The 22,141-nt window shown below is 37.6% G+C and overlaps 2 protein-coding genes across 2 annotated transcripts; both read left to right on the top strand.

The window, feature by feature from the left end:
• Positions 1–129: 129 nt before the first annotated feature.
• LOC119545223 (interferon alpha-8-like) lies at positions 130–641 on the top strand. The gene is given in 2 exon segments (XM_037850770.1): positions 130–183; positions 186–641. Coding segments are annotated over 2 exon segments (510 nt in total).
• Positions 642–14,489: 13,848 nt separating this feature from the next.
• Positions 14,490–15,050, top strand: LOC119505278 (interferon omega-1-like). Its single transcript, XM_037797938.1, has one exon. It carries the CDS (start codon positions 14,490–14,492, stop codon positions 15,048–15,050), a length of 561 nt encoding a protein of 186 aa, XP_037653866.1.
• The last annotated feature ends 7,091 nt before the right edge of the window (positions 15,051–22,141 follow it).

The raw sequence follows: 22,141 nt of genomic DNA, 5'->3' as shown, positions 1-22,141 counted from the left end.
AGATCAGAAAACGTGACCTCGGGCGCCATCTGCCGGCCTTCGGTGCGCAATGAAGGAAGACGTGCGCTCATTAGTTAGCGTTGGCTGTGCGCCCCCTCCCGGCCATCTGGTGAATCACTGCAGTTTTCTATGGCCCTGTACTTGCTAATAGGAGGGGTGATGCTCTCAGCTCTAGCCTTGACTGCTCTCTTGGCTGTCACTTGCCTTGGAGCCAAGACCTGGAAAATAAGGAAATATTTATGCTTTTGATAAAGCTGAAAACGATCCCCTCCTACTCATATGTGAATGACAGGACCCACTTCAAATATCCTTGGAAAAGAGGGCAAATCACCGAAATCCAGAAGACACACGCCATGTTTCCGCCGTCGGATGTTCCAGCAGATCTTCCCCGTCTTCAATACAGAGAACGCCTGTGCTGCCTGGGATCATCGCTCCTGGATGAATTACTCTCTAGAATTGATTACAGTCTGGAACAACTGGAGAAGATGAAAGTAGAAAATCTTCTGTCCTATTCCTCTTTGGGAATTTTTGTCGGCAAGTACTTCCAAGGGATCATTGTCTATATGAAGGAAAAGAAATACAGCAGCTGTGCCTGGGAGGTTGTCAGAGGGGAAATTGAAATGTACTTCTCCCGCATTTAACAATCCTCAAAAGTCAGCAAAGAAAGAAGAAAGTTATATTTGTGACTCTCTCCAATCAATTACATTAGTGTTTGCTAGCCCAAAAAGCAATCTTGACTCATATTATGTAACAACTGGAAAATACGTGAAATCAAAATAAAAATCATGAGATTACTTTAAATATATGTTGTACACCATGAATTTACAAAAGCAAGTGTGGAGAAAATGACCCATTTTTCTTAAATAAATAATTTTTTGATTTACAGTTTTTATTTTTCTGTTTAAATACTTGGGGAATATTTGCTATTCCCAAAGTTTGCTATGCAATTTTTTATTGAAAAGCTTCTTCAGGATAGCATTTTGTTAAAGACACTTGCCGGTTAAGTTAATGCTAGCTATTGTAACACATAAGCAGAAACTATCAGTATTTTGATTATGATACATATTTATCTTTCCTTCATATAAGAGCTCAATGCATGAATTCCTGATCAGATGATTCTTCTGGTTGGCTCTTCTCCAAATAGTGATTCAGGAATTCAGGTTCTTCTAATTTGGGGGTCAGCTATCTACAACATGTAGAGGAGACAAAATCAGTGACTAAGACCACTGTTCATTTTTACACTGTCTGTACTAGTGTTGTTTGCAGGGAATAAGAACAACCTATGATCTTGTTTGCACACACTTTATACAAAAAAAATAGTCTCCCTGTTCTTTGGTCGATATGTCTAGAAAATTGGAGGTAAAAAAACAAACTAGTGAAAAAGACAAAATTGCAATGCTGTATGATCCAATATGGGAACTGTTAATGCCTCAGAAGTGTAAGACTTGCTATCAAATAAGTTATGGTCAAGAACGTCCAGTCTGTACAGACATCTGAGCTCTGGTGAACAGAATGGGGTTTGGAGACTAATCCAAAGTTTCAAACTAGATGGTGTTAATAATATAAGCTTTTTTGCCAAGTGCTTTCTTGGCAAATGAGAATATTAACAGCTCAGATTCAAGTGTGGTGGAAGGATTAAGTGAACCCTTTAGAACTAGAGAAATAATGTGTAGTTGCTATCATCATCATTGTTTTTTCTAAAGGCTGAGGAAAGTCTGTGGAATTTGTCCAGAAGGTCCTTGGTTATCAAAATGAGAGCACAGTGATAACATTTAATTTGTAAAAGGTTGAGGATTGCAGGTGCAGTTAAGAAGTGAAAGTAATATCAAGGAATGTATTCTCTAAACTCAAATATATGTAGGGTGCTAAAAAGAAGTTAATTCAACACTTTGATATTACCACAGTACAGTGTGCTTTTCTTACACTTAATTGGCATGGCATTCATTCATTGCACCTATGATACAAAAGCTGGGATAGTGATAAAATAATTCGTTTTCTAATCATGCATGACAGTGATGGAATTTTAAAATATAGGCATTTTCAAGCCCTTCCTCTAAAAGAGAACCTGCTTCCTGTACTGACTGGAAAAGATCATAGAGGCATAATGAAAAGAGCAGAAAAGAGGAATCATTATTGAGGCTATTAATGGGATGGGGAAGAACCAGTAATAAGTCAGGAAGAGAGAATGTGCTGGTGTTTGGGGAAAGAAAGCAAAGAAATTGACAGAAAATGAGTCACCATAATCAATGTGACTTGGGGAATGAATGGTGAAAGAGTATTTTAAAATATAGTTGCACAAGATTTATATAAATTTTTTGACCTTGATATATTCATGTATATGGACATTGTTAAAATCCAATATATTTAGATAAAGTAAAAGCCCCCTTGATCATTGGGCTATTATTTTCCAATTTCAGTCTCTCCCCAAGAAGGAACTACTGTTAAGAAACTAATGGGTAAAACCCTAGAATTTTTATTTATATTTATATTGAACACCATTCTTACCAAAGGCATCATTTGGCAGTTTGATATTTTTAACTAATGTAAGTTTTGTAAATCTCTCCACATTTGTTCATCTACATGGAAAATGCTTTGTATCATGGATGTGCCTTAGTTTAACTCACCACTTTTCAATTCCGTCATTGTGATTATTTCAGTCTAAGAAATGCTGCAACGAATATTTTGCAAATGTGCTGGTATGCCCAAGTGAAAGCGCTTGATCAAATTACATACGCATTTTAATTATTAATATGTACTAACAAATATCCCTGAATTACTTTACATGAAACTATTGTATGAATGTGTATATTTTCCCACACTGTTGCCAACACTAGATATAATCAGTCTTTTTAATATTTGTCAATCTGATAGGTAAAGAGTAGTTTCTAGTAGGTTTGATTTTCCTCTCCTTGATTGGTAGTTGTGTTAGTCATTGTCCAATAAAGAAAACAGAATCAATATAAGATCTAGTATTGAGTCTGTGAAAGAGTAGGAAAACTTTCATTAAAATTGTACTATATTATTTTCTTACTTTTTTATTAGAGTAGTTGTAGGTTTACAGAAAAATCACGCAGATAGTACAGAATTCCCATCCTCATTTGCATTTATGTGCTACCTTTGTTTAGATTGATGAAGCAATATTATTATAATTAAACTATTAACTATAGGTCATAGTTCACATTAAGTTTCATTCTTTGTGATGTATGTAGTATATTATTTTAAAATTTTTATTTGTATTTAAGATGACTGATTGGGAAATTGGTTAGAAATAGGAATATGTTATTTTTGTTCACATTACTTTAATTGCTACTAAACTGGATCTTTTCTTCATGTGCCTATTTGCTAATATCATTCCCTTCTTAAGCAAGTGTTGTATGATATCTCCTCATTTGCCTACTGGTGTTTGATGTTGTCCTTACTACTTTCTATTTACTTTTTATATGAAAAAGATGTACCTTTACTGCATAATATTTGCTAAAAATATTTTCTCCAGCCAACAACCATGTTATCTTAATACAAAATGAGTGTAATTTTTTCCACACTATTTTTTTTCCTTTCTTGCAGACAGGTTGCTTGTTTTCCACTTCAGAGCATTCATTTTTGCTTATTTTAATTTTAAAAACTTTTTTAAAAATTGAAGTATAACACACAGACAGTATGGACAAAAAATAAGTGAATGGCACAATGGATTTTCACAAAGTGAAGAAGTTTATGCCACTTCAAACTATTTCCATACACTGAACATCTCTGATATTCCATAAGACCCATATATGTAAATGAAATCACTAGTATGCATCCTTTTGTGTCTGGCTTTCTTTGCTCAAAAGTAATGTTTGTAGGTACTTCAGCCAGAGAGACCCCATAGGTAAGCCTCTGAAAGTATCCATGAGAGAAAGAGACAGGGCTAAACATCTTCCAGGCCAAAGAGTATGGAGCCAACGTACAACACTACTAATTCAAGTAAAAAACCTCTCTGTCCAGTTTTTCCTTCCTCCTGGGCTCCAAACATGGAGGGGTGAGAAGCCCTAGGTAGTCAACTTGGGGAGGAAGAAGAGCCAGAGAAGGGCAATGTCCCCCTTTCCTTCTGCACCACTCAGCCCACAGTGGGCCTGGCTAGGGTAGAGGAAAAGATTTGGTGTTAAATCAATTAAAATTTTTTATTATTGTTAAGAATGGGATGTTAATTTCTAACTGATGACTGCAATTTAAAGTGACAGGTGTAGGTCTATTGCCTGGAAGTGAACAGAAATGTCATGGGATCTATCAAAGGTTTCATCAGGGATGGAGGAGATTAAACTCATTTTTAAGGAGCAATGGAAAACAAGAGTAAAGCTGCATTTTGATTGTGTTTTGAGTTGTGTTGGTTTAATATATTGGAAAATTGTGGTGTCTTCAGTTCTAGACTCATCACAGACCACTTTATAAGATGAGGCTATTAGCACTCTTATCCTTCCTTCAATACTGTTTCACTGCCCAACTGCTGCTATCTGTATTTAACTTTTGAAATGCCAATGTTAAAAACATAACTTCTGACGATTTTATGATAATGTAGATTACAAGGGGTGACAGTGTGATTGCAAAAACCTTATGGATCATACTCCCTTTATCTAGTGTATGGATAGATGAGTAGAAAAATGGGGACAAAGACTAAATGAAAAATAGGGTAGGATGGTGGGGGATGGTTTGGGTGTTCTTTTTTACTTTTATTTTTTATTCTTATTCTGATTCTTTCTGATGTAAGGAAAATGTTCAGAAATAGATTGTGGTGATGAATGCATAAGTATATGATCGTACTGTGAACAGTTGATTGTATACCATGGATGATTGTATGGTATGTGAATATATTTCAATAAAACTGAATTTAATTTAAAAAAAAAAGTAATGTTTCCAAATTCATCCATGTTATTACATGTAGAAACAGTTGTTCATTTTCATGATTGAATACTATTCCTTTATTTTCAAAAAATATATCGTACTCTATGTATCCATTATTAAAGAATGCTAAGACTACTACTCAATACCCACAATACAAAGAAAAAACTAATTTATTGCTTACTGTAGGGAAATAAGCTGTGCTGGCAAGATGTAATCTCTCAGCAGTGTCAATCTAATAGAATTCAAGGACTGGAGGACTTCAGAGGCATAAAGAATTGCCACCATCTGTGGAAGAGTTCTCTTTGGGTAGAAATGTTTTTGTTTGGTTGTTACTCAGAAGTGTGCTTGTTTGAAATGAGTCCATTCCTGGATGACTGCCTTTAAGAAGTTATGGGCTGTTACTCACTGGCTGGCTTACAAAAGTGTGTTCGCTGAGTGGAATTGTCATGGATTTGATTGAACAGGTTTAAAACCAGTTCTGGTGGCTAATTGTTACCACGACTACAGAAAAGTCAGTCGTTTGCTCTGTTTGTGGGAACTTCTTATTCTTTATTCTTGTGGAAGGACACTTAGGTTGTTTCCATTTGGAATTGCTACAAATAATGTTGATATGAGCCTGCTTTTGTGTGTTTTTAAAGGCACACAGGTATGCCTCTGTGTTGGGTATATATCTAAGAAAGAAATTTCTGGACAGAGCATATAAATATGCTCAAATTTAGGCGATGCTGTCAAACTATTTTCCAAAGTAGTTGTATCAAGTTACACTTCCACCAGAATTTTATGAGAGGGCCTTTTCTCCACATGCTCACCAACATTTAATATTGACAGTTTCTTTCATTTTAGACATTCTGGTGGATGTCTGGGTGTATTTCATTGAATTTTGTTCTCAATATTTTATTTTAAAAAATTTTATTATGAAAAATTTCAAAGTAAAGAACAGATAATAGAATTCTACAGAAAACACTCATATATCCACTACCTAACTTCTCCAATTAGCATTTTATTATACTTTCTTTATCATATATCTACCCAACTGTCCATCTCATAATCCCTCATTTTATTTGCCACCTTTCAAAAAAGTAAAAGACATTAATAATACTCATCTCCACAAATGCTTCAGCAATTGCTTATCACTTACTAAAGTTCCGTATTTGTTTCTGGTTCTTTTTTTTCCTTTTGAATAAAATTTGTCAATGAAATGTACAAATCTTAAGTGTACCCTTAATGAGTTCTGACAAATACATACACTTGTGCAATCCAAACACATATCATGATAAAGAACATCACCATCACCCCAAAAAAAGTCTCCGTGACTCTTCCTAGGGATTTCTCACCTTCAGCTTCCCAAGAAGCAATAATAGTTCTAATTGTTTGCCTCTTCTAAAACTTCATACATATGTGATCATACAGTATTTATTCTTTTGTTTAAGCTTTCTCTCTCAGCATAATTGTTTTTGAGATTCCTCCCTATTGCTTTGGGCACCAGTGTTTAATTTGCTTGTGGAATAGTATCCATTATATGAGCAAAGCACACTTTGTTTATCTTTTGTGCTATTGATGGAGATCTGGGGTGCTTTTAGTTATTGACCATTATGAACAGAGGGACTGTGGACATTGGCACAAGGTTTTGTGGACATCTGTTTTCATTTCTCTTAGATAAATACCTAAAAGTTGAATTACAGAGGGTGGCGGTATGTTAAGAATTATGAGACCACCAGAGTTTTTAAGAAGTTGTATGCCTTTCCCTTTATATTTACACCAATAATGGGTGAGAGTCCTGGTGAATCCAAATCTTCCAGATGATTTGGTGTTTTCATGTATTTTCATTGCATCCATTTTGGTGGGTGTGTAAAGTCATATCATTTTGGTTTTACTTTATATCTTCCTGATAAATAATGATGTTGATCAATTTTTATGTACTCATTGACCATCTGTGCATCTATTTTGGGGTGCATAGCTACACGTTAAGAAAGAAAGAAATGAAAAACAGCAACCTCCTGCAACAAATGAGAGGAAAGCTCCTTCTGCCCTGTCTAAAGGAGTAGCTCAGCTTCAGATTCCATGAGAATCTGGAAGGGTTCCCAGCCACTATCCCCTGGGGTAATGCTCCAGCATTTCTTCCTGATAACAAGATGCTTTGTGGGTCTTCATCAGCAGGCAGAAAAACAAGAATTCCTACTGGCACTGGGGCACCAAACCAGCTACCCACACTGCCCCCAGGCCCTGGGATGTCATCTTGGACTCACATGGACTGTGGGTTCTGGGTCAGAAGGAAGAAGCTCTGTGTGTCGGTGTCTGCCTAGGTCCTACGTGTTGGGCACTCGGAAAGGCAGGCCAGTGTCTGAGCCATGGCAGGGTTTTTATTTCAGGCTTTGATAAATGTTGGCAAAACCAAAGTGCCATCTCTTTAAAGCTTGTCTCTAAGAAAAACCTACATGAGTTAGATAGAAGGAAGGTCAAAACTAATGTTTTTAGTTTCCTTTAAAAATCATGATCCTTTATCAGGGAGTTTAACTTTTTTTGTACATAGCTAAGCTCAGCACTTGTTTAAATGTAAAAATTACTTTGATTTTTCAATAGTCATATTTCTCAAAGTGTGGTTTGGGAACCCCTGAGACACTGTTCACAGGTCCACAAGATCAAACTGTTTTTATTGTAATATTAAGATGTTATTTGTCTTTTTCACTATCAATCTCTCATGAGTGTCTGTTGGACTTTTCTAGAGACCTCTTGTTGTATGATGATCCCATCACTCTGACTGTTAATAGAATGTGTGTGTGATATTCTTCTTTGTTAAAAGTTCCTCAGTTCAAAAGATGAGTCTGAGTACAGTTGAAAGAGGAAGCCTAGAGGCATGTCTGACACCAGAAGTTAAGATAGAAGATAGAGACTGGGACTGTATAACTTAGCAAAGCCTAGAGTGGTCAATGATGGTGATTAAATGTACAAATACAAGAATGTTTTTAAATGAGGGAGAACAAAGGAATGTCAACATTTCAAGGAGTTGAAAATTGGATGGTATAGGGGAAAAATACAATCAATGCAAACTAGAGGCTATAGTTAACAGGAACATTGTAATATACTTACATTAATTGTAACAAAGGCAATATAGCAAAGCTAAATGTCTGTAAGAGGGGGATATAAGGGAGGGGTATGGGATTCTTGGGGTTACTATTGTTGTCTGACATGTTTATTGTATTTTGTTCTATTTTTATTTTTCTTCTATCTTATATATTTTTATTCATTATTTTTTTCTCCTCTTCCTCTTCCTTTTTTGTGGAAGAGATGGAAATATCCTCATATAGATTGTGGTGGTGAGTGCATAATTATGTGATTATACCAAAAATCATTGGTTGTTTACTCAGGACAGTTTATATGGTGTGAATAAAACTGTTTAAAAAATAAACAGGGATACAAGTGCTGGAGAAAATGTGGAGAGAGGGATATACCTATTCATTGTTGGTGGGGAAGTAGAATGGGGCAGTCCATCGGGGGGTCACAGGAAGCTAACTATGGGGTTGCCATATGGTTCTGCAACCCTGTTATTGGGTATATACATGGAAGAACTGATACAGGGACATGAATGGGCATTTGCACACTGGTGTTTATGGCAGCAGTATTCATGATTCACAATGGATGGAGGTGGCCTAAGGGTACATCAACTGATAAACGGAATGGTGAACTATGGTGTATACATAGAATGGAATATTGAGCAGCCACAAGAAGGAATGAAGTTGTAAGGTGTGCAATTAGGTGAATGGAACTTGAGGACAGTATGTTGAGTGAAAAACCAGAAATGAAAAGACAAATATTATAATGCCTCCCTAATATGGACTAACTATAGTATGCAAACTCTGGAAATTGAATCTGAAAGCATGGATTATTGGGGGAAGGCTTATGGTAAAGTTTCCTAGATTGTAAGTTCTTACAGCAGTTACATCTATTCCTGAGTTTTAACAGTAATTCTAAATTCTGAGATGCTGAGCTGTTTGTGTATAACCTGATCAGTCCCTGGAACTTCGGGTATCTGTGTGACACCTGAGACTCCGAGCCAGAGTCCAGCAGCTCTGAATGTCAGCATTACCCCATACAGCAACTGTTAAAGAAGCTGAAAAAGAGATCAGACTTCAATTTGAGATATGAACCAAATGGACTTGGTTAGGACTAAGGTAAACCAGACTAAAGGGAAAGGATGATATTGACTTCTGTGTGAGACCAAAGGAAGAGATGTTTATTTGGTGGAAAATCTATATTTTCTGTAGCATGCTATATAATTTAACTTGTATGGTCAGTTTATTCAAACACCATAATTACGTGAAACCTTGAATAGGGCATGAGATCTGGCTGGTTTGGACAAGTTAATGTGAAACCTAATACATTGCAGAGTAATTTGGGCAGAGAATAAAAAGTATTTGCAAAGCCCCCCTTGAGGGACTGGGGGAAAATGTGGAAATATTAAACTTCCCCACCTGGGGAATTCCTGATATTCTCACAAGTACTGGGGACTACCAGTTTAGTAGGCCAAAACCTCAATCTTGGGGCTTGAAGCTTGTTACTGCAAAGGAGAGGCTAAGCCTACTTACAATTGTGCCTAAAAGTCACCCCAGAGAACCTCTTCTGTTGCTCAGATGTTTCCTCTCTCTCTAACCCAACACTGCAGGTAAACTCACTGCCCTCCCCCCTACATAGGACATGACTCCCAGGGGTATATACCTGGCAATGTGGAACATGACTCTTGGGGATGAGCCTGGACAGGACATTGTAGATTGAGAAAGCCTTCTGGACCAAAAGGGGGAAGAGAAGTGAAGCAAAATTAAGTTTCAGTGACTAAAGATTTCAAATGAAGTCAAGAAGTCATTCTGGAGGTTATTCTTATGCATTCTATAGATAATCATTTTTAGTTTTTAGTGTATTAGAATAGCTAGAAGGAAATACCTGAAACTGCTGAACTGCAATCCAGTATCCTTGATTCTTGAAGATGATCATACAACTATATAGCTTATATGGTGTGACCCGGTGATTGTGAAAACCTTGTGGCTCATACTCCCTTTATCCAGTGTGTGGGCAGATGAGAAGAAAAAAAAGGAGGACAAAAAGTAAAAGAAAAATAAGGGGGAGGGGAGGAGTATGAGATGTTTTGGGTGTTCTTATATTCCTTTTTATTTTTATTCTTATTTTTGTTTTTTGGAGTAATGAAAGTGTTAAAAAAATTGATTGTGGTGATGAATGCACTACATGATGATACTGTGAACAACTGATTGTACACTTTGGATGATTGTATGGTGTGTGACTATATCTCAATAAAATTGTATTTTAAAAAATTTTCCTCGGTTTGGATTGTCATGTAGGAAATATCGACAGATAGTACCCACATTTTAAAAAAAAGCTCTTTAGGGTCCTCAATAAGTGTTCAGAATATGAAGAGGTACCAAAAAAGTTTAAGAAAGGATGTCCTATGGGAATCTCTCTCCCCATCCTCACAAGCCTGTTGTGTGTAGTTCTTGTTGCTGCTTTCTGAATATTTCAGAAGTATTATTTGCATTAAAGTGAAATTTCTAGCTTGTTTTTTTTTTTCATAATGTATGTTTCCAGTATCTTTTAAATTCTAAGGTTCTCTTCTTTCTCTTCTCTTTCCAGGAACCTTTCTTGGAGACTTCAATATCTGGCTGTTTGAACTTTGTAAGCCTTAAGTTATTTAACTAATCTTTATTTAAAAAAAAAAAAACTTTTATCATTCCATCAGTTAATGCCTATTTTAATGGTATAGTTATTTGAATCCTACAGTTTTATTTTATAATTTTTAATAGGACAAGACTAGAGAAATAAAGACAACCATATTAAGCAGTGTGTCTGAGTTTGGTTTTACTCTCCTGTGTAAACAGCTCTTTGAAAGCAGTCATTGCATTTGTATTGGAAGTGCATAATATTCTTCCATCTCAGCCATGCAAAAAGTCTTTCCTGCACTCACAACTCAAACACTGGTTGGAAAGATAGAAAGAAAAAGAGAGGCACTGGAATCCATCCTTAGGCAATGGGAGGTCCAGTTGGAGGTGAGAAGCCGAGTTGTTGGTCTTGGTAATGAGAAGAGTAGACTGGTGCTAGAGGGCAGCCCATGGAGGCCTGAAGGAAAAAATCAGAGCCCGTATGCCTGGGCTATCATTAGAGTGGAAAATTGGTTGAAACGGGAATTGTTTATTCTTAAACTCACAAGAAAACTCAAGAGTGAAAAATTAATAGGTTTCCAGAAATCTGAAGTTGATGGGTTAATAGTTATTTTAATATATTTCATTGAAGAAATGACTCATTAGTTTTACTCCCTTATAACTATTTAAAGGTATTTTGTTTTCTTTTCTTTAGTACTTAAAGTCAGTCAGTTCAATTCACTTGTACCATGCCCCTTTTGTCCTACAAAACAGTAGACAGCAATGTTTTAGCATTTGGGTGGTGCTCAAAATTATCAGTATTCTAACCCTACCTGCTCTACTGGTTTAATGCCATGGTCTCTCTGCTTATAAATGCCATGTCCATTTCTACCCTTTACTTCCTTTAATGGGCTTTTCCAGACAAGCCACTACTCAACTCTCTGTAAGATTGTGACTTTGGATCAAGCACGCATTTGGAATAGTTCATCTCTCCAGATTTATATTTCTTGCCGAACAATTTTACGAAAGAGTGTAACCCAAATAGGGTTGGTGAAAGGATTGAGTAAACATTTTTAAAGATCTTAGAATAGTGGCTGATCCATAGTTAGCATACAACAAAATTGTTATCATTTTAAAATATAATCATTTAAAAACATTGGCAAATGTTTTTATTTATCACATGTGTAATCAGTCAGCATATTAAAAATGCATCATTACTCAGTTGGTAGCAGTTGGCAGGTACATTTAATAAGTAGTTCAATTTTCATTGAGTATATTGTGATGTCTCTATGTGAGAGAGAAAAAATTGGCTTGAACTTGTCATCCATGATTTTGAAACGAACAGCTTGAATAGCACTACTTTTTATTTGTAATATTTTATTTGTAATATTTTTCTATAATGGAATAAGCAGCACTAGGGAAAGAGGTTTTATTTTGTAAGCAATCATTTGTTACCTCAGACATCCTCTGGTTAAAATTTTAATATGCTTACAGTAGGTGATTCCAAGATCATGTATGAAGTGTGGTGCATGTCAAGATTTAAATTGGAATACAGCTGCACACTTTGTCTAGTTGTTTTAGTTTTTTAATCTAGTGTGCCAATGTTGTATCTGTAATCATGTGAAAGTCCTGTTGAAATGAAAAATTCTGTTTGCCCCCAAATTAAAGTATTTGTAAAATACAGTGTAAATAAATTCCAACTATTACATGTGAATGGTTTTCTGCAAGAACATATAAAAATGAATAAAATCCTCTTAATTTTACATACAAATATCATTCTCATTATTATTACGTAAATTAAGAGCAGAATCATTTGGGATCATCTTATTTCCTTTTTTTTTAATTCTAGGTTTCTCAAAAAAATCTTTTCATTACCTGAGTGGATTTATTAACTAGGAAGAATATGCAGGCAAGGGGTGATACCTATTATTCTGCCAGAAAGGATTAGTGTTCTAGCAACAGGGGTTCTGGTTGATAATCTAGTCTTTGTTGAGTTCTGTTGTGACTCCTCCTTTCTATTCCCAGAGCATAGCACACCTACACTTACTGAATGAAAGATCTCGGGCTGCCCTTGCAAAGCTGAAGGCCTTCTCTTGACCACGGAATGTTCTTTTTTGAGAGAGTAAGCAGTATTTTTCAGGCCTTTGTTAACTTTAATATTGGCCTTCACTCATCCCTCTGCCTTAGCCACTATTCGGTTGCACTGAGTTTTACTAATTTACACTTTGTCGTTTTGTCAGCAGAAGAGTCACTTTCCATCTTTCATGTCTATGACATTTAGAATCAATTAGTTTTCTTTTTTCCCACCAACACTGTCAAGTTTTGCTTTCTAGGAAGGATGAGAATAGAAACAAAAAATCTGATGTTAGAGAGAAAAATAGTATGCCCTATGCCTTTCTTTTACTTCCCATTGTTTGCATTAATCCCAGGGTGAAAGAAAAAGTAATGCAGGAGCAGCAAGACAAACTGAGCTTTTTTGTGAGCTTTTTCCACAATGTGAAAAAGAAGTTACAAAAATTAAAATGAAACAATCACAAATGTGGAAAGGAAAGAAGGATATTTCTCTTTTACATAATAACTTCACAGCCCTGCATTCTTGTGGAGAAGAAGAAACAAAGAAGCCCAAAAGATTGATGCCGACTGGATGAAGAACTGAAGGTCACATGATTCTGTAATATAATTTTTACTGGTATTAAAAGTCATCACTGAACTCCCTGTGTCCACCTAGGGAACTTTGATAATAACAAATATGAAATAAAGTAAAAGAGTTGAATAATAAAAGCCTACTTGGGAAAAAATAATCTGGATTCTAAAGTTAAAATGGTTACAATTGGATCATTCCTCCCAGTACAAAGAAAGAACAATGAGGCTACTGGAACTGAGGCTGTCTACGTGTTTTGCACAAGACCACAGGTCAGGAAAGGATGAGGTCAACTGTGAAAATCAGGATTCTTCCCAGAGGGCAAGGGTGAAGATCCTAGAGGATTACTTATTTTGGCAACAGAAAAGCAAGTTCCTCCCCAGTAAAGATCTCATGCCATCTGGATGAGGTGAGATGACCCTCAGAGTGAGTCCAGGAGACTTTGAGTCTAGGACACTCTGTCACCTAGAATGGAGGTGCTACTAGATGTGCTACCTGACTTGTGAGTGTGGTGGTGCTGGGAAAAGACCCAGAATAAAATTGCGTTGGAATTAGCATCTCCACACCCATGTGCTCCTCAGGAAAACTAGGATTCATTCTTGAGGTATTGGCACAGCCCGAGGGGCACCGGAGGCCTCTGGTAAGACAATGATGGAAAGGAAGGGCAGCATCTATTGTAATCCTTACCCTGTGGCCCAGTGAAGCATAACCACATGGACCCACATGGATCTGTACCAAAGGAAGAAAATCATCAGAGAAACTCTTTGACTTGGCTCATATTCATCAGGCTCTCCTGTGAATAAAACAATTCTTCATTCAAAAGATCTTTTTTTTCTTTTTGTCACAGATAGACTGTTAAGTCTCAATCTAATACAGAGCCTATAGTTTCCAGGGAGCCTGACTTCCTAAGTAAAAAAGGAAGGTTAATAAAAGAGTTTAGGATGAAGACTCAAAAGATGTTTCTTGCACAGAGAAGAGCAATATTTATGTGCAAGAGAGTGTGTGTATTTACATACATGCATATATCTGACTTTAAGACAAACATTTTTCATTTGCCCAATTGTATCCATAGGGTTGGAAAATCTGAAGTTAACTGCGCAAATTAAACCTCTATTACAAAAATTAAGTGATTAGATTGACGACGTCTTCTTAGACCTCTTGCAAAATTTGGAAATGAAAACAAAAAGGAAGTAAAAATATAGGGAGAACATTTAGAAAATGAGTTTACTATTTAAAAGCCATGCATAGGGAGGAGGTCTTCAGAGAACCTAGCATCCAAGATCCACCGAGTTCCCATCTCAGCCGGGCCAGCAGCATCCCAGATTGCCCCTATGGCCCTCCTGCTCTCTCTGCTGATGGCCCTGGTGGTGGTCAGCTGTGGCCCTGTTCCATCTCTGGGCTGTGACCTGCCTCAGAGCCACGTCCTGGTTAGCAGACAGACCTTCCTGCTTCTGGGCCAAATGGGGAGAATCTCCCCTTTCTCCTGCCTGAACGACAGGACTGACTTCAGACTCCCCCGGCAGATGGAGGATGTCAGGCAGGTCCAGAAGGCCCAGACCCTGTCTGTCCTCCATGAGATGCTCCAGCAGATCTTCAACCTCCTCCACACACAGGGCTCCTCTGCCGCTTGGAACACGACCCTCCTGGACCTACTGCGCTCGGGCCTTCATCGCCAGCTGGAGGACCTGGAGACCTGTTTGCTGCAGGAGACGGGAGAGGCAGAATCGCTGCTGACATTGGAGGGCCCCATGCTGGCTGTGAGGAGGTACTTCCAGGGGATCCGTCTCTATCTGCAAGAGAAGAAATGTGAGTGTGCCTGGGAGGTCATCAGAATGGAAGTCAGGAGATTCTTTCTCTTCATCAACCAACTTGTAAGAAAGATTCAGAAGTGAGGATGGAGACCTGGTTCAACGTGAAATGATTCTCATTGACCAACATGCCGTATTGCACTTTTGTTGGATGCCTTTTGTTTTTCAAAAAGCTCTAATTTCTGCTTTTCATAGACTTTATTGAACTACATATAGCAAACACTTTGTCAGTATGATGTAATATATAGGTTAAAAATATTCATCTATAAATACATATTAATTCATATATAAATATAAATATATAAATATAGGTTAAAAATATTCAATGATGAGGCACCAGTCCCTAAGTGATTACTGCCCTGATGGCAGGTTAATTTTATTTATTTATTATTTATTTATTTATTTCAACTATTTAATTATGTTTATTCATTCATTTTGTCTTTAGTATACTTACAATATTTACATTTTTCGTATAATGACATATTCACCTTTACATTGTATTTGAACTTAAAAAATATGCTTGCCTTTCCATTTTATTAAATTTATGTTTAGTTTAATTAAATTATTATTAAAGAAAACTTCTTGGATTTGTTTCTTCTGCAAACAAAATCCAAACCCTGGTGTTTTGAACTACATTGAAAAATAGATGATTAAATTCATTTCCTCATTCATTCCATTTGCGTTATATGTATTAATTGAGTACCTAAGCAACAGATTATGTAATTGTCATCAGGAAATAATTGAATAAAGCAAACACAGTTCCTGCATTGTTGGAACTTTCAGTCTTACAATGAAAGAAACCTAACAACAGTACTAATGTTTACTTACTTTCAATGACATTAAGCACCACAAAGAGAAGTAAAAGAAGAGGATGTTCTCACACTAACAGCTTTAGGTGTGGTTGATGTTGGCAAAGAAAAACTTTGTAGATGTTCCTTCTAAGGTCCCTGGGAGACATGGAACTGTGGAAGTCTTATTGGCTGTTGGGAATGTGAGTCTATAATTTACAACTATGCCATGGGTAGAGATAAGAATTTAGGATTCTGTATTGTGTATCTGTAAATGAGAACAGGTCAACAGATGTGGTCACTCGTGAATAAGTGCACAATGACAAGGGACCTACACTTCATCCTGAAGACCCAGGGTCAACATTTAAAGGTAGGAAAGCAGAGGACAGTGTGCAAAAATGCAGGAGGCAGGGAGTGGAGTGGGTGGTGCAGCTAGAAGGACTAAAAGGGTAAAGTGAGGGTGAAAGATGAATGAAGGGAGAACAGTCTTCAAAGACAGAGTGATGCTTTCAGGTTCGTTGAGGACTGAACTATCCCAGTGGATCTGAAAGCAGAGGACACTGGTGACCTCAGTAGGATCTGCTTTAGTAGAATTAATGGGGCAGAAGCCAGATAGAAGTAGGATGAAGAGTAAACACCAGAAGAAGAATTATGTGCATTGTGTATAAGAAATTATTTGGGGAATTTTATTTGTGAATGGAGAGGTGAAATAAAGTGATACCTAGTGGAGATGTAGGTGCATGTACCATGCACAGTTTTTTCATTTTTTTGTGATATGTTTGAGAATCATTTTTTTAAAATAGGCATAAAACATATGCACAATTGAAATATTTGATTTATTTTGAGGTTTTACCTTTTTATTTGGATGAAATAGTAATTCATTATTCTTCTCATCAATATTACTTTGTAGTTAACTTCAATATTAACCACTTGCTTGCTAATTTTAGTTCTTTTTCAATGAAGTTTTGCAATCAAGTTTCTTTTTATTCTATCTGCTCCTTCATTTATTCTAGCTTTTATGTTGGCCATTTACACCACTTATGGATGATTTTTAAATTTCTAATTGTTCACATAAAATTTTTCTGTAAACTGTAGCCATATTTTTGACAGACACTTCCTTCTATCTTCTCCAAGTGCTGGAATGTCTGGGATAAAGTACCAAGCCTCTACCTGTTCACACTCCTCTTTCAATTTTACACATATTCAGTTCCCTTTTGGGTTAATCTGCTTATACAATCAATTCTATATTCTATCAGAAATTGTTCTAATCTATAATATGAGAATCTCAATTCATGTCTGTTAGTAAGCCAGTCTATTCCAGAACATTTAGGTGAATTTTTTTCTTACTAATTGACAACAGATAAATCTTTACCAAAAATGTAATTGGTACTGATAACACAAATTTTTTGAGATTATTCGATTTATCAATATAATTACAGAAGTTTCCTCAGTGCTACACTGTTTTTTACTGAAACTTTAAAGTCATTTAATTCTTCTGGTTTAGCCAGCTAAGGCCAAGAATGCCTTTTCTATTACTTAATATTTCTGCATCTATTATCTCCTGATTAATTTAGAATGTTCTAAAGTGCAGTGTGTTGGTTTCATAAAAATCATACACATCTGTATTTCAAAATGGCTAATTATAATGTATATGAACTAATGAGATAAAAGATGAAAATGAATGAGAGAAACTTGATCAGAAGGGATTGTGAAACCAAAGATAAAGAATGATTACTAAGTAATATTTAGGAAAAAGTAGAACATTAGCTATGCACATGCACATGTGAGCACACACACACACAAGGAATATCAGGGAGCAAAAGAAAGTTGAGTGTTTACGTAAATTCAGAGTTATAAAACAATGTTAACATAAATCCAAATATAAAATTTAAGGATCATCCATGCCTCACAATACAGGATTCACCATTGATCTCCCCAATCTGCCGTTACACTGGCATCATATATATATATAATTTTACATTCTTTTTGTTCCTTTTGTTATACTGTTTTATATAGCATGAAACCAATCTCGTGATATCTCTGTATTGTCACTTTGCCTTGACAAACTCTGCAGCCGTATCCTCTTTAATGTCCCGAAGTCATGAACTTGAATGTTGGAAAGTGTTGGAGACCCGAGCGGCGGTGCTGGCGGCCGCAGAGCTGGAGGTGGGGATGGCCGAGCCTCTGCTTCCCTGCGCCCCCGGCCCGCACAGGTCCCGCTGAGGCTCTGAGCTGTCGCTCACCAAGGCACAGGTGGAGGCTGGGAAAGAAGAGGAGGGGAGAGGCGGCTCCAGGTCACCAGGAGATCACTGCACCTGCCAGCGGAGGCAGCTGGATGTCGCTATGGCTTGGAGCCGGAGTGTGAAGGCGGCAGCGGTCCAGGCCCACGGGTAACAGCCCCGCACAGAAACAGAGTAAATAACGGAGTTGCAGCCCCAGCTCTGCTCATGTGACCACAGCCAGTAAACTCTATAAATAGGGACAATGAAAGGACCTATGTATGTTTTCTTTATAGACACGGATCAAAGTGAATAGATCAAGGTATGACCACACACAGATGCTCAGAAATTTCTGTTCTAAAAATTAATGGAGATCTTGAAAGTATCCAGAGGACTCAATTACAAGTATCAACACCCTTAGAATAGTACCTATCAGTTGCTCAATAATATCCTTATTTTCAATATTGTCATATACTTATCAAGCTATATTATCCTGAGTATGGTCTTCTTGGAGATTACCCAAATTTCTGAATTGTTCAGGGAAAACTACTGATGTATTAGTTTCCTGGCTGCTATAACAAATACAAAACAATGGCTTTCCTTAAAATACGGGGCTTTATTGGCTCACGGGATGGAGGTTAGAGGGAGTCCAGAATCGAGGTGTCAGCAAGGCAGTGCTTTCTCCCACTCTAGGCCTGGCTGCTGGTGGTCCTGGGTCCTTGGCTTTTCTGTCACATGGCAATGCACGGGGCCATGTCTTCTCCTTCCTCCTTCATCTTCCGTTGGCTTCCTGCTTCTTCTCTTGGCCTTTTCTCTCTATGTGTGTCTGAATTTCTTTCTGCTCATAAAGGACTCCAGTAATCCAGATTGAGTCCCAACCTGAGTCACTTGGCCACAACTTGACTGACGTAACATCTTTTACAATTGCTCCCTGTGTACCAGAATCCCCAAGAACAAGTCCAAACTGGGATACACAACTGAATCTATCAAAAGCAATAACCTTTAACCTGTCAGTTAAATTACCAATTAATACTTTTAGAGTGCCTCTTTAAATGAGCATCTTGTGAGTTGGTTGTATGTTTCCCCCCACCTTGACCTCAAGATGATTATATATTGAGAAAGAAAATAAGAGAAGAATCAGTGGCTGTACTTGGAAAGCTGAAAGCCATCAACTGGACCTGGGGTTGTCTTTCTTGAGACTGTAATCAGTAATTTTCTGGCCTTTGTTTACTTCAATATTGGCCTTCACTCATCCCCTCTGCCTTAGTCACTAGTCCACAATGTAACTGCATTGAATTTTGCCAATTTACACCTTGTCATCTTGTCAGAAGAAGAGTCATTCCTTTTTTTCACTTTATGACGTTCATACTTAATTTGCTTTCCTTTCTCCCACCAACAGCTGTCAAGTTTTGCTTTCTAGGAAGGCTGAGATGAGGGACAAAAAATCGGTCTTGCAGACTACAGGAAAAAAAAACAGAAAAACAAAATTGGCATGCCCCCGGCCTTTCTTTCACTTCCTACTGTTACCACTAACCTCAGGATGAAAGAGATAGTGATACAGAAGCAGCAAGGCAAACTAAGCCCAGGAGACCACAACATGAAAAAGAAGTTACAAATATTTAAAATGAAAAATCACAAACATGTAAAGGAAAGAAGGATATTTCTCTTTTACATAATAATGTCACAGCCCTGCATTCTAGTGGAGATGGAGGAACAAAGAGGCCCAAAAGATAGATGCAGACTGGGTGAACGTCTCAAGGTCACTAGCTCTGGTAATACAAACATTTACTGGGAAAAAAGTCATCAGTAATACCCTGTACCCACCTAGGACACTTTGGTAATAACAAGCATGAAATAGAGTAAAAGAGTTGAGTAATAAAAGCTTACTTGGGAAAAAGAAAAATCATTTGGGTTCTAAAGTTAAAACGGTTATAATTGGATAATTCCTCCACCTACACAGAAAAGAAAAATGTAGCTGCTGGAACTGGAGGCTTCAACCTGTTTTATCCAGTACCATGGGTCTGGCGAGGACGAGGTCAACACTAAAATCAGGGCCCTTCCCATGGGCAAGGGTGAGGATCCTGGAGGATTACTTAATTTAGCATCAAAAAAGCAAGCCCCTGCCCCGTAAAGACGAATGCATGTCATCTGGATGAGGTGAGATGACCCTGAGAGTGAGTCCAGGAGACTTTGAGTCCAGGACACTCTGTCACCTAGAATGGAGTTGCTACTAGATGTGCTACCTGCCTTGTGAGTGCGGTGGTGCCGGGAAAAGACCCAGAATAAAATTGCCTTGGAATCAACATCTCCACACCCATGTACTCCTCAGGAAGACTAGGATTCATTCTTGAGGTATTGGCACAGCCCAAGGGGCACCGCAGGCCTCTGGTAAGACAATGATGGAAAGGAAGGGCAGCGTCTATTGTAATCCTTATAAGCCCTGTGGCCTCATGAAGAATAACCCCATGGACCCACATGGATGTGTTCCAGAAGGAGGGAAAAAGTCAGAGAATCTCATTGACTCATAATCATCAGCCTCTGCTGTGAATAAAAGAGTGAACAACAACCAGTCATTGATTCTAATGGTTTTTTTATTTTTATTTTTATTTTTTTAGTTTTTTTATCTTCATTTTATTGAGATATATTCACATACCACGCAGTCATACAAAACAAATCATACATTCGATTGTTCACAGTACCATTACATAGTTGTACATTCATCACCTAAATCAATCCCTGACACCTTCATTAGCACACACACAAAAATAACAAGAATAATAATTAGAGTGAGAAAGAGCAATTGAAGTAAAAAAGAACACTGGGTACCTTTGTCTGTTTGTTTCCTTCCCCTATGTTTCTACTCATCCATCCATAAACTAGACAAAGTGGAGTGTGGTCCTTATGGCTTTCCCAATCCCATTGTCACCCCTCATAAGCTACATTTTTATACAACTGTCTTCAAGATTCATGGGTTCTGGGTTGTAGTTTGATAGTTTCAGGTATCCACCACCAGCTACCCCAATTCTTTAGAACCTAAAAAGGGTAGTCTAAAGTGTGCGTAAGAGTGCCCACCAGAGTGACCTCTCGGCTCCTTTTGGAATCTCTCTGCCACTGAAGCTTATTTCATTTCCTTTCACATCCCCCTTTCGGTCAAGAAGATGTTCTCCGTCCCACGATGCCAGGTCTACATTCCTCCCCGGGAGTCATATTCCACGTTGCCAGGGAGATTCACTCCCCTGGGTGTCTGATCCCACGTAGGGGGGAGGGCAGTGATTTCACCTTTCAAGTTGGCTTAGCTAGAGAGACAGGGCCACATCTGAGCAACAAAGAGGCATTCAGGAGGAGGCTCTTAGGCACAACCATAGGGAGGCCTAGCCTCTCCTTTGCAGCAACCGTCTTCCCAAGGGTAAAACCTATGGTAGAGGGCTCAACCCATCAAACCACCAGCCCCCTATGTCTGTGGTCATGTTAGCAACCATCGAGGTGGGGTAGGCCAATACCCCTGCATTCTCCAGAGGCTCCTCAAGGGGGCACTACATCTTTTTTTTCCTTGTTTTCCTTTTTTTTTTTTTAACTTTCCCTTCTTTTTTAAGTCAACTGTATGAAAAAATAATTAAAAAGAAAACAAACATACAATAAAAGAACATTTCAGAGAGACCATAACAAGGGAGTAAGAAAAAGACAACTAACCTAAGATACCTGCTTAACTTCCAACATGTTCCTACTTTACCCCAAGAAAGTTACCTAATATAGCAACATTTCTGTGAACTTGTTCCTACTATATCCATCAGAAATTAACAGACCATAGTCATTCCTGGACATCCCCAGAACATTAAAGAGCTTATCTGTTCTTCTTGGATTATTGTTCCCCCTTCCTTAATCTAATGGGTTTTTGGTTTGTTGGTTTGTTTGTTGTAGTTTTGTTATTTTTTGTCACAGATAGACTGTTAAATCCCTAGTCTAAAACAGACCCCATAGTTTCCAGGGAGCCTGACCTCCCATGTCACAAAGGAAGGTTAATAAAAGAATTCAGGATGAGGACTCAAAAGACGCTTCTTGCACAGAGATGTGCAATAGTTATATGAAAGAGAGAGTGTGTGTATTTACATACATGCATATATCTGACTTTAAGACAAACATTTTCCATTTGATCAATAGTAGCCATTGG

This window comes from Choloepus didactylus, chromosome 10 (genome assembly GCF_015220235.1).
Source record: "Choloepus didactylus isolate mChoDid1 chromosome 10, mChoDid1.pri, whole genome shotgun sequence".
Lineage (NCBI taxonomy): Eukaryota > Metazoa > Chordata > Mammalia > Pilosa > Megalonychidae > Choloepus > Choloepus didactylus.
The sequence above is the reverse complement of the archived record's forward strand: the minus strand, read 5'-3'. Positions and strand labels throughout refer to the sequence as shown.